Raw genomic sequence first — 16,798 nt, 5'->3', positions numbered from 1 at the left:
AGGTAGAAAACCCGACCTTCCAACTTCTTAAGTTATTTTTCATCAGATACTACAACTGCAAATAAAAAAAGGTCCTGCTTATGGTTTATGGCCAGAACATCCACAAAAGTTTACTTGATCGTTCTGGAAAATCACAATTTTCACAAAGATAATTCATTAAAGAAAATAATATCCCCTCCTGTTAAAACTTCAAAATGTGCCCACAGTTATGGTGCATGTCCAGATATAAACAATTAGAGTATCAGCATAAAAACCAAAATCACTACACGAAGAAGGAAGGAGAATTATTCTTTAAATGGATAGGTCATTCAAAAGTTTACATCTCGCACTTCCAATGTTTAGATAAAGGAATTAGGAGTTGATAAACTGTAGAATTTACTGAAACGGGGCAAACAAAGATCTAAGGGGAAAAGGGAGTAGCTGAGAACACGTCTATTTTGCTATTCAGGGAGTTAAACTTTCATTAAGACAACACATTAAAAAATATGGGTTTGCCCTACAGTTCTTGGCTAAAACTTTTGTGGTTTTTTGTTTGTTTCTACTATCTTAAGACATGTAGGTATATTTCAATGATTTTGTGTACAATCTTCAAAGTATTTGGGGATTCATCCGGTTAAAATGTAATAAATAAAATATAGTGAACAAAAGGAATGCAAGCAGTACAGCATACGACAGTTTACCTTCTGTATCCAGCTACTCATGTGCAAAACAGTTCTTAACACACATCACAAAACAATGCAGAACAGGAGACAGAAAAAAGATTTTTTATGCTACCCATTTTAGAAACATAACTTGAAGATCAAGATTAGATTTAGGAAGAGTTCTACAGTTTATTTTTGGGGCCAAAACAAGACTCATTTCATACCATGCTATAATGTTATTTTAATTAAATAGCTCTCTAGAATAATGGAAATTTCTTTAGATCATGCAATTCTGATGTGTATCAGAGATGATTTTTTTGTTATTTTGGGGGGAAAAAAATTGTGAGACTAATGGGGTTTTGCTTCACCTATATCAGAATTAAGGAATTTTCTATGACAAAAATGAGGGCTTATGTTTAAAAATTCTAAGATCCACAAAAAGGTCAGATTAATGCATATTTTCTCTTTCTATCCAATTTGAAGTGTGTGAAAAAGTCAAATCACAATTAGTATACAACTGTCACAACCACAAAATTACATTTTGAGTTCAGCAGAAATAACTTCAGCATTTGCTGGATTGGAAGAAAGATCAGTTGGTAAAATACAGACTATTGTTGATTAGAAAACACGGTACTTCACTGTGTGAAAGTAATTTTCGTAATTTTGCAGACATATATCAAAACTTCAAGCACAGGATAGTCTGTGTATTTACACAAAATAAAACAACTGAAGGCGAAAAGAAATTTTTTTGCATTCTATGGTCATCCTAGTGTTCATGTGCAGAGTTCACTGCTATAGGGAAACGTGAAATAGTTCAGAAAGAGCCAAAAAATATCCCATGTAGATAAACATGAAAAAGCATAACGTACAGAACTATAACAACTGAAAACTTCCGAAATATCAGTCCTCATTTTGAGAGATATTAACTGATATTTCATAATCAGAGAGTATCAGACAGCACCATATAAATCAAGAGCTCTACTGACAGTAGCCTGTTCAGCCTCTGGTTGAAGGTGAAGCCTAAAGACCTTGCTGCACAAAATTACAGCTTACAGAGATGGGCAGTACGTCTTGGCACAGTATGCCCTGGGGTCACATTATTCCTTTACCTTTCTTACCTTCACCACTTTCCATGCCTTCTACAAAAATACCACCGCATTGGGGCAGAATCCAGTATCGGCGTCTGTAACGATCTTGACCAAACATCATTGAACGCAAACAGTGCGAAGCTTCAAATAACTTCTTTCTGTACTGGCTTTGTTGCTGTTTTAAAAAAGGGAAAGCATTATACTTCCATAGGGGGGAAAAAATTTGTTACAACAGAAAACATCTCCTGGCTGCCAGACTGAGCAAAGTTCAAGGGTTGCATGAGGAGGCTCTCTTGGAGATTTTGTGTGCGTGTTACGTGATACTCTACTCACAATTGCTGCCTTGATGATTTTACTTACAGAGTTCCCTTTAAAATAAAAAAAAATTAAAAAATCAATTCAATCACTTCCTGGTTCAGCTTAAGTTTATCAGTCTCCCTTTAAAAACAAATTTTGCGATGGTAGGTCCTGACTCTCAGAGAACAATAGGATCAAAGATTTCATTGCACAAGAACACTGAAATCTTATCAATTATGCAATAACATCAAATGGCAAACAGAGCACTGAAGATAGCTGATACTGCAGCTCCTGATGGGAAACTAATGAGGTATTTGAACTGGTTCGTAAAAGAATGAGGACAATAATGTCTGAAAAGAAATTCTGTGTTCAAACAAAAACAGTTCTCTGAGGGGGACCAACAAAAATTTCAGTTTGTTTATTCAATTCTTGCTCTGCCAAATTGACATTGCTGGAAGTCAGGTATAATTCTGGACTGCTAATTTATTGCAATTCGGAACACGAGAGAAACCAGGAGATAAAATCTTAAATGATGGATTTTTCTGATATGAAGAATAAAAACATGGGCCATGAGTACCCCTATCTACAGCACTCTATCTTTCTCATTTATGTTTCTCTTTGTATTCCACTGTTTCTTCTTTCAAAATCTGAAGCAAAGACAGCTCTTTGTATTGGCTTGGAACACGGTTGCAGAAATTAGCCAACTGCAGGAGGGTATGAGAACTGCAATCATTTGTATAACGGCAAAGTCATTGCTTCTTGTACACAAAATTCATCATCACTTTCTAAGATCAACCAACAGAAGTGTATCAATTAGGTCTGGACAAAAATTGTATTGCTTTTTATTCTGAGATGTGCAAATATATTATCAATAGCTTTCTAACTGTCTTTTGAGTCATAACCACTTAGTGCCAGCAGACTAACCTCACAACTCAGGTGTCACGAACAGTAGCATCATTCTTATTTTCATGAAACAAAAGCTGATCCTTATTTCAATTTATATTAAGTTAGAGAATTGAAAATTATGGTTAACATTCTAACTCGTGACATCTAGTGATCAAATTTGTAGTATAACAAAGACAAATGACCTCTCACCTTTGTCAGCTTTTCAATCTGCTTCTCTAGTTCTTCAACACTTGCTGTCTGGTCCCCGTCATCCTATAATCACCAAATACATTGTCGTGCCAAACTTATTTCAGGATAAAATCATACTACCATGTCTTACTAATATTACAGTAAAAAGATCTAAGAGAAAATGAGAGGCAAATTCTAAGGGTAAAAAAAGTTCAAGTTTCATGCTTGTTCAATATATTTGGCTAGGAACAACGTAACTGGAAAAAGATGTATCTTGAATCTTTCCAAACCATCCCACATGCATATGAAGGAGAAGGCTCGTGGCCAAATACTCACTGAAAACATTATTTTGCTGGAAGAAATAATTCAGTTTGTGCATGAATACTTAAGACTATAGAATTTAATCTTAGTTTCCATGAAGCTTCTTGGATATCCACATTAATTTCTAAATCCTAGGAGCACCCAATCACCTGCACCATAAGATACTGGTATTTCTTGGCTCTGTAAGAGCGTACCAGAGTGAAACCTTCTGAAATACCACATATTGCATGAATGCAGTGGAACTTCTGTTATATGAGAAAATTAATCTCTCTGCAGGAGTTACAGGACTTTGGTCTATGAAATGCCCAGTGCACCAAAATAGCAGATTGTACTAAAGGGAAAAACATTAAGGGACAGATGTGGGATTAGATACCTAAATATTACTAGCTTTTAATTCTGAAGTATTAATTTGTAAGAACTCTGGGCTATGCCTCTTAATGTATTCTCTTAAATTCATACATATTATACTACTTGAAATAAATCCAGAATAATAGCACAAAGAGCTGTTCCTACCCTAGGAACTAGTTGGGTTTCTCATGAAGAGTGTTCGCAAAGATTCGAATTCACGTAGGTTGTATACATGCATTGTTCAAGTGGCCATATCCACAGCACCCAGAAAACCTCACTTTGGACTTCAATAACCTTGCATAAATAGATCATCTTCTGGCAAATAGTGCAACACCCAGTGCGCTAAAATGTAGTATTCAGTATTGCTTGTCTCTTTTATCAAGTTTCATCCAGTAGAGAATTCTAGAGTTCTACAGTGAAATCTTACAGGTCTGCAGCACTTCTATTTAAAAATCTTTTGACTACTGTAGATACAACTCAGTTCAACAAGCTAAAAATGTTTCAGTGATCCTTCCTGTATCTTATCTGATCGTGACTAGTAAAATTTATCATCTTGTGATCAAATACAGTCAGGCAGTGACTACCCTGGAAAAGTTATGAAAAAAATACACAGGAAGTTCACAGGCAAGCTTTATAATAGATTACGTTAACTATCACTTTACAATTATTTATTATTTTGTTAAATAATAAATGACCTTTATTCTAAGAGAAAACTACCGTCATGCTCATTTGCTAACAAAGCTGCAGTTCTCTGGATCTGGTACAATCTTTCAGAATTTCAGAGAAATTAAGACTAAGTCAAAACAACTAAGCATGGGGAAAACAAACAAACAAACAGCAAACTATCCAAAAAAAAACCCCAAACCCAAAACCAACCAACCAACCAAAAACCCTACCATCAATAAACCTACCAACCCATACTATAATAGCTATTAAAAAAAGAAAAAAATACTCCAGAAAATAAACTTATTCCAAAAATTTAAAAATATTGGAGTAAGTTATTCTTCCTTTTTATCATGAGATTTTGGGGAAGCAGTGCCATATTGCAGAGAAACAGAAGGAAAACAGGTTTTAACTTATTAGTTAAGTTTCACTATACTTCAAATCCCCCACCTCGTCCTCACAAACTTCTGCCTTCTTTCCTTTTTTATCTTCCTTGTCCTCTTCATCCTCATCATCCTCATCTGCCTGATCATCACTGTCGTCATCGTCATCATCATCGTAATCACTGTCCCCCCCCTTTCGCCTGCGTTTGCGGCCTGGTGTTGGTGTTTCCAGAGAGTGCTGTTCCTCTCCTACGTCACCACCTCCTGTAGCATCTCTTTTGCCAGTTTTCTTGGCGTGAATGATTCTAAGCCTTGAAACACATGACAAGGGGTGAAATTATGGAGCATGTCTGTAGCATAAACATACCTTTCTTCCTATGTGATCAATAGTAAATCACACTTTTTAGATTCAAATTAGCTCTTCTGTTCTAAAATGACACTGTATTTTCTCAACATTTATTGCCGTTAGTCAACAAGAAAAATTCAGGTTATAAACCCCTTAAGCCTCGTATTCAGTTCTTAATAGAATTTCTGTTTCTCCCAGGTGCATTTTATTGTGTAACTGTTTAGAAGAAATGAAACACAAGAGGGATTTTGAAAAGTCAGGAAAGACAACTAGAAGAACGAACCATTTCAACTTCTTTATCTTTTGTTTAATGCGTTTAAGAATATGATCATAAAATACCTGTGTCTGAGGGGGCAAAAAGAGGCAAAAGTCCTCAGTGGGAGTATGAAATTATTTACATTTGCATGACAACAGCAAGGTTGGTTTAAATTTTTTTAATTTTTTTTTCTGCTTTGGCTGATCTTTTTATTCTAGGACATATTTTTCTGAGAAATCTTAGCTACCTAATCTAATTAAACTCTCATTTTTTCCTTTTATGAAAGAAAAGGGAAACTTACATACCAGTAATTATGGTTGTAGTAGACCTTCTTCTTCTATAAAAACCCTATAAGACAAGATTCCACACAGCAAAGATTATAGTTCCACCTATCAGGGAGCTAGCAGGCAAACATGCTGAATCACAGGAGGTATAAATAGCCAGGCCTAACCAGTCACTTATAATGCAGACCAAAAATGCAACTGACTTAGAAGAGATTCACAAACATGTGTAGAAAAGACAAAGATTCTTTGTAAGAGATGATTGGAAGAAGGTAGGATGGGAAAAGTAGAATGGTAACGACAAACACAATTACCAGTACGTAATTTTTCCTTGTCGTACGCCTCTCTCTCCCCATCCTACAAAACAATATTCCATACAGCAAGTGGCTACAAGTATGGTGAGTGTTGTAGAAGTACCGGCTTCTGAGCATACTGACAAATGTATCAGCGTTCTAAAATGCTGATAAACCAAGCCAGTACTCAACAGCACAGATTTAAATGAAGCTGTCACTGCTCAGTTGGTAGCAGCACTTTTTAAAAAGACCATTAGCAAGAAATCATCAAGGGCACTTCTGTTTGCTTGAAAACAGTTGGGCTTTGGGTTTTTTGTGTGTGGTTTGGTTGGGGTTGGTTTGTTTGTGGGTTTTGGGGTTTTTTGTTTTGGTTCAGGTTTTTTTTTTCCAAATGCAGTGGTTAATCCACTGGAGAATTCAGAAAGTTTTACACTTTTATTCTTCCAATATAAATGGATTTTTAGCTATTTTAGCAATTTAAAATATTTTTCAATAAAAAAAATTCTCAAGCCTCCCAGTGACTTTGGAAGCAAGTAACATTTTCAGGTCTGGTGCAAAAAGCCTTAGTCTCACTGAGTATCGATACTACTCAGGGCTTCCACTAAGTCTTTTAGAAAAAAATTTCCTTTTTACGAGGGTGACTTCAAACCATCAAATCTTCTTCATCTGGATGGGAAATTCCTGCCTATAGACAGGAATTAACTATCAAACAAAGCCACTAGTCAATGACTGGTTTGACTGCTGCGTGACTGGACAATTTTAGAGACAAATTAGACTAAGATAATCTTGAGGACAATTCAATAATAAAGCTGGCAGGTAGAAGTTCAACAACCAGCCAACACCTCTTTCATGTACCTAAAAGAAATGAGAAGAAGCAAAAAAAGGCTACTTTTGCTGAAAGCAAAAAAAGAGATATAACGCTTGTCAAGCACTAGATGACAAATTATAAGGATGGAAATGAATCAAAGATGCTCTCTTTTAATAGCACCATAAGCATAAGAAGGCAGCAGTTTGTATCCAAAGTACCGTAGAAGCAGAAACCAATGAGATCATAACTTCGAAAATGCTCAGATATTTCAAGAGGTAGCCTAATTTTCCTGCTGCCACCTAGACATATGGCTCTCAGAGAAGAAAACCTTCACTCAGAAAACTGTTTCTCACTTTCAGGTATATACCAAAATGAGATGTGCAACTGTTGAGAGAATTATAAAGCCTATCGGCCTTTAAAGAGAGCGGGCGGTCCATCATATAGTCAGATGCGTGACTTAAGCCTGCTCTAATCTAATCTGTAACGTTTACTAGATCATAGAAAGAAAATTCCCCTTTTGACTTAATTTTCATGCTTTCCTCATAATTTTTGCACCTAAATATTAAGTAGTAGCAAGGCAAAGAAATTCCAAACATAGTTCTTTTAACATACTTCAGCCTGGGTCTCAAAAAAACCAGTTTCTCAAATCAGCATTACCGCCTCCTACCCAAACTCCGGGTGTAACTTCTCCCCTCACGTAACACTACTTTTGATATACCATCATCCTTTACAGTTGAAATGGCCTCATTGGAAAGAAATTAACTTACAAGGTGCACGCCGTAACACTGGCATGTTAAACAGAACATTGTGGCAGTGAAAAACCTTGTTCTGCAGTATTTCAAGTTTTGTAAAGAAACATATTACCTAACCCTTCAAGTAGCTATACTTCATTTTTATTCCCTTTTATATTGATCAAGCTACAAAAGAGATGCCAAGAAGACGACATGTAATGGAAAAGAAGATGCTGAGATTATGATTAGCTAGTTAAAAAATAGCTGAATCATCTCAGGTAAGACAGTCTTCTGACTATAGTTTTGATACAGAAAGCACAAAGATGGATGAATTGATTGTATGAGACAGGTAGCTTTACAAAAATGGTGATTACTATCAAGATTCACATCTAAATGTGATAGAGAAGGTATTAGATGCAACCTCTCACTGACCACCAACCAGCCCAGCAGAAAAAAGTCCAGGCAGCTCAGAATTTGGTTTCCAACCATATATTATACTTATCAAGGAATTTTGTTCAATATCTTCGGGGCCGGGGGGGGAAGGCATCCCTATATGCTTTTACACAACGATTCCATTTTCCAACCTGGGATTTTAATGTTGCTTTTTTCTATCTCACAAACACAGGTTTTCATATTATTCCCCCCACCCTGATACCCAGTTGAGCAGCTAATCTCATTAAAAGTGAGCATGTACACACACACACACAAAAAAATCACTTAATGAAAACATCTGATACAGATAGAATCTCTTCTCATCCCACTTGGATATACTTCAAGACGGTCTGGACATAGTGGTATGAAGATTTACCACAGCAAACACTGGCAAACCAGGCTGAGATAAAATAAACTCATTCCTCAGCATCCATCATGCTACCACTACAGACTTCCCACACATGGTGGGCTTGTTTTGAGGGTCATGTAAAGGTCTGTATGCACATGAAAAGAGTACACATCCATTGATTACACGGCGAGTAGTCAAGAAACCAGATATTCCTATGCAAAACTGTTTGGGACTGGGATGCTTAAAAACTGGACTGAGCTTTGACATGGCTGGGGAAGATAACGTGCATAAGAATGAAGTCTGGAAGCAGAAAAAAAGACCAGAGACTGAAATGGCCAGATGTCTTTTCAGAGAAGCCCCAGAACAGTTGTAAGAGTTTATGAAAAACACCAACTGACACAGTAAAGAAGAAAACATCGTTTAAAATTGATCAAAGAAGGCTCTTCTAAAAAGCTTCTTAGAATTCATCAGAAAACCAGTGGAAAATCCAAAGATTTTGAACCAAAGATGAGAGAGATAAATCAAGTCCAGTGAATTCAAAGAAGTGGAAGAACAACATTTCTGAGCACTCCTGTGATACTTACGCTCGAAAATAGGGACAGCACTACTGGAACCTGAAATCCACACATGAGGGGAAAACACAAGAAATAGAGAAATGATTGTAGAAAGGAAGAGGGGCTTGGGACTTCAGGGTATTACACCACTCTTTGAAAGGGAAGAAAAGAGAGATAATGAGGAAAAGGGGGGGATCCTACATCTACAAGTACTTACAGTTTGATGGAGGGAGAGAAAGACTAACCAGTCCCTAAGGAGACAAGGACAGGTAAGGGTCCCATTCCACTAATGGACAGTTGGCTACATCAGAACTTCAGAAACACTTTTTAAACTATATCCCATTGAAGGGACACAGATGAAGACAGGAAAAGGTATCTGGATTGTCCTAAAAGATAAAATACATTAACCCTGTGCAGACCGGGAGCTGCAGTGTTAGTAGACAATTTCTTTTTATTGGTCTTATTTTCTCCTCTACCTCCCTCTTGTCCTTCTTCTTTACTTCTTTCCTTCTTCCTTCTGAGATACATTAAAGGGAAAAAAGGGAGACACAAGATTAGAAACACAAGTACCTAAAGCAAGGACTAAGAAAGGATTCACCATTCCTAGTAAGAGGTAAAGATGACTAAGAAAAAAAAGAAAGTAAAGTCTGGCTATGTATTTTTACCCCCTGTGATTCATGAACTCTATGACTTCTAGCTTCCTGGTAGCTGGAGCTGTTATGCTTGCTGTATGGAATTTTGTCTTGTAGGATGGGAGAACAGTGGATATTAAACTGACAACCCTTACAGAGTTCCAATTTTACCTTAAATAAAAATATAAAAAATATCTCAAAGTTTGCATTCTACATATGATCTCTAGCTATAGAGAACAACACAACATTGACAGATGGGAACCACTAAGATAACATAATATAAATTAGCAAAATTCAATTGGTAATTGTTGTATGAAAATCATGTCTTCTCAAAACGCCTTTCAGAATGAACATTGGTAATTATGGTCGGTCCAAATAAACTTTGATAACATCAACAGCGATTTGATAGGTCCTGTAATATTCCAATAATAATTTTTTTACTTTCTTCCAAAGAATACAAAATGGATTTGACTTTGCTCCAATTTTGAGAGACACTAACCCTCTGAAGCTCATGCATCTTTAATAGATTGTAAAAGACTGGTGCTGCTCCATTCTAATTCCACATGCATCTTAATTAAGCAGTTCAGTTACTAACTTCTAGGTAAACCTGTAATTGCATCAGCTAATTTTTACCTTTGATCCAATTTTCTGTAAAGCAGCATATCTGAGCAAATGCAAAAACCCAATAAATTGTAGTATTTAAGGAAACGAAACTTACTTCCGAAGTTTGCCTTCAACCATCCATTTATCTCTCCTTAAGTTTGACATATAATCAATGTTTTTATCAATTTCACTGTCAAAGACAAAATAATCTATTAACTGTGAACTTACATATCTTTTTCTGACAGGCATTTATGTACAGATACTTTGTCTCAGAGAACTATCTTGGAGAAATAAATATTCAAAATAAATAATTTTAAAAGCTAGGAAATTCCAGTACTAGAAATGCCGATGTAGCATATTGCTGTACCTACGTCAGGCAGTCTTTATTTACAGTATCACATAAGCTTTCTTTCCATACGAAGAATGTCATTCAAAGAATTTGACATTTCTTTCTAATTCAATGTCAAGCCTCCAAATGTATGTGCCGTAAAGCCTCTAGCCCTGTGCTGAAAACAAAGTTATCACTGGTACATCTATGGTATTCTAACTAGGATCCATGTGATCGACAAACGAACGTTCAATTTTCACTGCAGAAACTGAAGAACCAAAAAAGCGCTTCAGTACAGTGATCATCTGCGAGCCCACTTCTGAGACATCCCAGCCTCAACAATTTAGCAGGTTACAGTTGTTTCTATGATGAAAATATCGAATCTCAAGATCTGAATGATCATTTCTACAAATCTGACTTAACAGTTGATCATCTGCAATAAGGTGAAGTTTCTTACTGTGACGGCTTTGATTAATACACATGAACTCTCTGGCACAGTACATGCACAGCACTTGCATTGCCCACTTCCGCTATTTTTCAGCTTTGAAAACGTGAAGCATCTCTTTCATTCTTACCCTGATTCACTTTTGCAGCATAGAATACCAAAAGCAGCAAAATTCACCAGGAAACAAAAACGCACTCCCACTCCATTAGGTGATACAAGACTTTACCACAGTAAGTAAGCAGGCAGAGATTTAGGTATCCCACAGACTGGCGTTTCCTAAGTTTTTATTGCACGTTGTTGGGTTTTAAAATGTTGTTCAACATAGTGGGGTTTGTTGTTTGGTGGGTTTTTTTAAAAATTATGATATGCTATACGTTACTGACCACAAATGAAGTACACAGTTTCTTGAATTACTACCATGATAAATCAGGCTTGCCATCTCAGCTTATGACCCCAGTTAAAGTATCTGGACAAAAGAAATCTTAAAAAAGGAAAGGAAAAAGGGGAAAACAATATTGCAGAAGCCTTATACAACTCCTCTAAATTATTCCCTAGAATACCTAGTAAATTTCTTTGTAATCAACCTCATCTTTTACTCCAAAGACAGCTGGAGAAATTTTGGTGCCAGCTTTGAAAACAAACTTACAGACCAAACATGGAAAAGTTCTACTCTTCCATCATATCAGAAGTACATAAAGGTAAGAAGCAGTAACATAGCAAATTTTAGCTTTCATTATAAGAACATCGAGAACACAGTGTAGACACTATTTTTGAACTATAACATTTTTATGATTTTATTTTTACAGACCTGTTTGGGAAAAATCTTACCTTACTACACTTCTGCTGCATGCTAACTCATTGACAAGAAAAGCAAGTACTGATGCTTTCTGAGCTGGAGTATGTGCCTGAAAAGCTTTTGTCTTCAAGCTCTCTGTCAGCTCAGTTTGCCCATAGTGAGCCTCCATGAATATCTGCAGAATCTCAGACACATTATCTCGATTGATACCAACATTCAGTAAGTGTTCCCCAAGAATAGTTTTAGCCTAGAAAGAATAAAGATGTTTCGAACAATCACATTTAAAAATATTATTTTCCTCTGCAAATCTTGAATAGAGCAACAAATTACAATGTCTTCACCTCTAAGCTTTTAAGAAGACAGATAATATTAATGAAACAGGTTAAATGAAACAAGACACGGTCCAACTGGAACTTGATGAATACTTTTTTGTACAATCATGCTATGTAGAGTTCTAGACTAGAAAAGAGCTATGTTGGCTCAAAAAAGAAGGATAGTAAGAAGGAGAATCATGAATGAATCAGAGTTTTGAAGAAGTGACATAAAGAGCAGACTTTGGAGAAAGAAATGGCAAGATTCACTGACAGTATAAAATGAGGGCAAGAATGAAACAGGGGAAAAAAAGGAGTTAAAAGATGTGGCCACAGATGTGACGGTGCCCTACAAGAAGTCCAAATAAAAATGGGGGAAGGTAGAGAAAATGTGCAAGAAATATATCATTTCTGGGAAGGCTGACAGGGCACAGGAAGTCTTTGAGTAACATTAGAACAGTGACACCAAAGAGAAGAACTAGGAAAGAGAATGAAAATCCAGATCAGAGAGGTGCCAAAGATGCATTATGAAGAATGCATTCATAAATATAGGGTGTTTACTATGGGTTCCCCCGCCCTCTTTTTTTTTTTTTTACCTTGTATCCTGTAACAAGTCCTGGATCACAAACAGCTGCAGAGACAAGCTTTACAAGCAAGTCTTGTACTTCTCCCATGCTGTCCCCTATGTTTAGCAAACCCTCCTGAAGAACGCTCAGGGAAGGGACATCCACATTCACATCGAAGCCAAGAACTTTACCAAAGTTACGCAGGAACTGCACTACCATGAGACAATCTGAAAATGTGCTTCCATCGAGAACAAGGCCTGGGATGCGAGGCAACTCTGGCAAAGGCTGAAAAGTAAATAAAAACAATGAAAGATTCAGTAGTATATTTCAAAAGAAAACTTTTTTGATACTAGTTAGGGAAATTGGCTGATACTTCCATGTGACCTACAGCATGACAATGCTAAAAGGTAAAGGCTATGGAGAAGCTGCCTTCCCACATCCCATCCAGTAAATTTAATGTAAAGCTGAAGCACGTTTACCTTTTCACACATTACAGGAGGCAAGAGATTAATAAATACTTACTTTTTAGCCAAGAGACGTTCTCAGGCTCTATTCTGAGCCAAAATACTATAAAGGGTTGTGTAAAAATATTTGCGGGACATAGAGAGGGGAATTCTCTGCAACAGAGAGGGCTTGAACCTGAGTTATGTCAACTCCTGAAGGAGAAGAACTAAGAACACAGAAGACTGGGAGAATAATTTTTTTCAGTAACAGCTTAGAATAGTTGCACATATGAGAAAAGCTCTATCTAGTGCCTGTGTACTGAGACATGATGCATATTCCTGCTGTAACTCAGAGTAATTGAATTATTTTTTTTTTAAGCCATCATGCAAGTGCTTTTTGGAAAGCAGGCCACTTTTAAAGAAAATGCTTTTAATTAACTAAACATATGCTACTTTAGTGTTTGTAGTATCTTGTATTTGTATCTGTTTCAAATAGTTATCTAAAAACTTGAATGCTTTGGGAGCGGCTGCAAGAAAAAAGTTATTATCACAATGGCAAAATACAGAAACAAGAGGCAAGAACATAAGTTTACATTATTATGATTACCTTCTGGTCTGCTAAGCACATATCTTCATTAGGCTTCTTTAGCTCCTTCGCCATTTCTAATTCCAATCTTCGCTGTTCCAGTTTACGCTCTTTATTTAATCTTTTTTCATCGCGTTTCTCTTGCTTTAACCGCTCTTTTTCCTTAAATAGAATTAAAAAGGCAGAAAATAAAATCCACATATTATTAAGGAACTTGCATTCTAGTAAAGGGAAGGTGACACTACAGAAATAAGACAAAATCATCAAATTTGTGAGCAAATCTGAGATTCACTTTTTTTTACCCTCCTGTCCACATGGAAATGGGTATTGAGTATGTTTAAACTGTAAGATTCTTTGGAGTACCATTTCGGAAAGAGGACTGAGTGAAACTCATGTCAAGAACTGCCACACGTGCAAGGCATCTGGCCCCACTTACACACTAGTATCGTCAATATGCAGCTGCTCAAGCAGAGACCACTCAAGAAACCAGCGGCTGGGAAGACCTCTCTAGACAACACGTGGTTTAAAAATTCCCGTAATACATAAACCGGATATGAATAGCTTATGAAACACAACCGATCTTTTCAACATACACATAGCTTCTGGCCTTGAATTACCACGCACTTAGCATGCAACCTGAAAATTGAACTGTCATTAATATCTTAACAAGTGGTCTTAACAAGAACACAGGGGTAAGCAAGTGAGAGACCAAGCATCTGCTATTTTTCTTTGTCAACACCCTCTCCATTGATGTCACACAGAATACTGTGCTATTTATCTCTCTCTAACCTGCTAAGACGGACTCTGAATTTGGAGCTCCAACTGCCTTCCCATCCCTGACTCCAGGGGTTCTGCTGTCACATGCCTGGCGTTGACATGCTGGCCTGCCTACACAATTCATTACATACCTCTGTGCAACTGATACTGAATGCAAAATATTGAGTAAGAAACCATGTATGGAGCCTGCCATATATCTGTGCACAGAACTGCACACATATACACAAACGTACGTGCGCGCGTGTGTACGTTCACGACCTAAGAACCTGATAGAATATAAAGGTGAAGACACTATACACGCTTTTCACCTGTCAACACAGAAGGGCTAAAGAACCAAGCTATGCTGATTCATATTATTCAAAATCACTCTCCATTATTCTGTCAGTTTAAGAGGTCACTCTAGTCTCTTCAGTTTACTACTACCAAATTTTGCATAAATGAGAGTATGGGCTATAACTGTAAGTCAGGACTCAGCTGCATTTGTAGAATGGCATTAACTGCTGATTTTGCTGTATAGTTCTGCCAGGCCCCATGACTTTTTATTCCTTCTTTTGATTCTATACTTAATATTACTAGACCACTGGTGATAACTGTGGCTAAACACTATGACAGCACAGAGCAGTTGATACTGACCTCTACTACTACAGTCGTCAGTGGATTTTAGACAAGATAGAGTTCAGAGTTGGACACAAAGAACACATTTGGACCAGCAATCCACACTGGCAGGAAAAAAACCAGTCACATACCGAACTACCCATCTGCCCAACTGCTGCTTTGCAGCTGTGTAAGCATCTTCTGTAATGACCACTCAGGTCCTCGTATCTGTGATGATTTCGTAAGGGACACGTTGTGTATTCCTGGTTTTCTCCCTTTACCAGCATGCACCTTGTATGGAAAATCTCACTAGAGCAGCACACAAAATCAGTACCTTTATTTTAAAATGGAAAACACTCCCCAATTTGTTTTTTTAAATGGTTCATTGCCTTTTATCTTAACCTATGTCAAGGTCTCAAAGCCAAGTGGCATTTTCTACAACTTGTTTTTGACAACTACAAACATTCTATGTCAGAAGAAAACAAGAGAAGTACATATGGATATGTAAGTGGCAACATACTAATTTACAGTTATGATTAAAAATGCAAACCGTAACCATGCTAAGTTTCATGAATGTATTTAGAGACTACTTTTACTGGCTACAATAAACATTTACTATTCTACTTCTGTTAGAGTAAGAATATAATTACAGCACTAGATCAGACTATAAAACCATTTAGCCTGGCATCCTGACTTCCAAGAGTGAATCAGGTGCTTAGGGTATCATCTTCATCTGCTCAGTGCTGATGAGACTGTATCTGGTCTCAGTGTCCAGTTTTGAGCCCTCCACCTCAAGAAGGATGTGGAAAACATGGAGAGAGTAACATAGTTTTTTAAATGGAACATACTGATTTCCAAAAATCAGATCTATCCCTTACTTACAGCTGCTTTGGAAAAAACATCTTCAGAATATTCAGTTCTTAGTGGCTTTATTTGCACAATTGTAACTGTCACTACGTACCAGAATGATATAGGTCAGAAACAGATTCCCGATTTAAGTTCATGAAAATATTATCAACAAAACTTTCAGTATTTACCTTTCCAGTTTGCAATACAGGATGTTACTAGGAAGATCAGAAACAACTTAATCTAACTCTTTAACAAAGATTAATCATAGAATATCGTGAGTTGGAAGGGACCCATAAGGATCATTGAGTCCAACTCCCTGCTGCTCACAGGACTACCTAACACTGCCTCGGTATGACAAAGAGCATCGTCCAGATTCTCCTTGAACTCTGGCAGGCTTGGTGCCACGACCACTTCCCTGGAGAGCTTGTTCCAGTGATCGATCACACTCTCAATGAAGAACCTTTTCCTCATGTCCTATCTGAACTTCCCCTGACGCAGCTTCATTCCATCTCCTTGTGCCCTATCGCTGGTCACCAGAGAGAGGAGATCAGCATTCACCCCCCCTCCCCCGCCACCCTTGAAGTTGCAAACCATAATGAGGTCACTCCTCAGCCTTCTCTTCTCCAAGCTGAGCAAACCAAGTGACCTCAGCCCCTCCTCCTAAGTCTTGCCCTCAAGATCCTTCACCATCTTGGTCATCCTCCTCTAGACACACTCTGAAAGTCTGATATCCTTATATTGAGGCACCTAAACCAGTGCACAGTACTCAAGGTGGGGCTGCACCAGTGCAGTGTAAGTGGGACAATCACACCCCCCTCCCCTTCCTCCCTGACTAGCTATGCTGTGCTTGATGCACCCCAGGACACGGTTGGCTCTTTTGGCTGCCAGGGCACACTTGACTCCTGTTCAACTTGCTATCAACCCAAACCCCCAGATCTCTTTCCGCAGGGCTGCTTCTCCAGCCTCTCGTCCCCCAATTTGTACATATAACCAGGATTACCCC

General features: G+C 37.5%; 1 protein-coding gene across 20 annotated transcripts in view; it reads right to left on the bottom strand.

The window, feature by feature from the left end:
- The window catches only part of BAZ2B (bromodomain adjacent to zinc finger domain 2B), a 158,142-nt gene that overhangs the window by 11,941 nt on the left and 129,403 nt on the right, over positions 1-16,798 (bottom strand). For all 20 annotated transcript variants that reach the window (XM_054829077.1, XM_054829078.1, XM_054829076.1 and 17 more), the window contains 7 exons: positions 13,597-13,737; positions 12,577-12,831; positions 11,702-11,916; positions 10,216-10,290; positions 4,883-5,126; positions 3,122-3,184; positions 1,760-1,904 (listed from right to left, as the gene is read on the bottom strand). In XM_054829077.1, the coding sequence (XP_054685052.1) occupies positions 1,760-1,904; positions 3,122-3,184; positions 4,883-5,126; positions 10,216-10,290; positions 11,702-11,916; positions 12,577-12,831; positions 13,597-13,737 (1,138 nt within the window). The remainder of the gene's footprint in view (positions 1-1,759; positions 1,905-3,121; positions 3,185-4,882; positions 5,127-10,215; positions 10,291-11,701; positions 11,917-12,576; positions 12,832-13,596; positions 13,738-16,798) is intronic.

The sequence above is a fragment of the Grus americana genome, chromosome 6 (genome assembly GCF_028858705.1).
Source record: "Grus americana isolate bGruAme1 chromosome 6, bGruAme1.mat, whole genome shotgun sequence".
NCBI classification, from domain to species: Eukaryota; Metazoa; Chordata; class Aves; order Gruiformes; family Gruidae; genus Grus; species Grus americana.
This window is presented reverse-complemented; position numbering and strand designations above follow the sequence as displayed.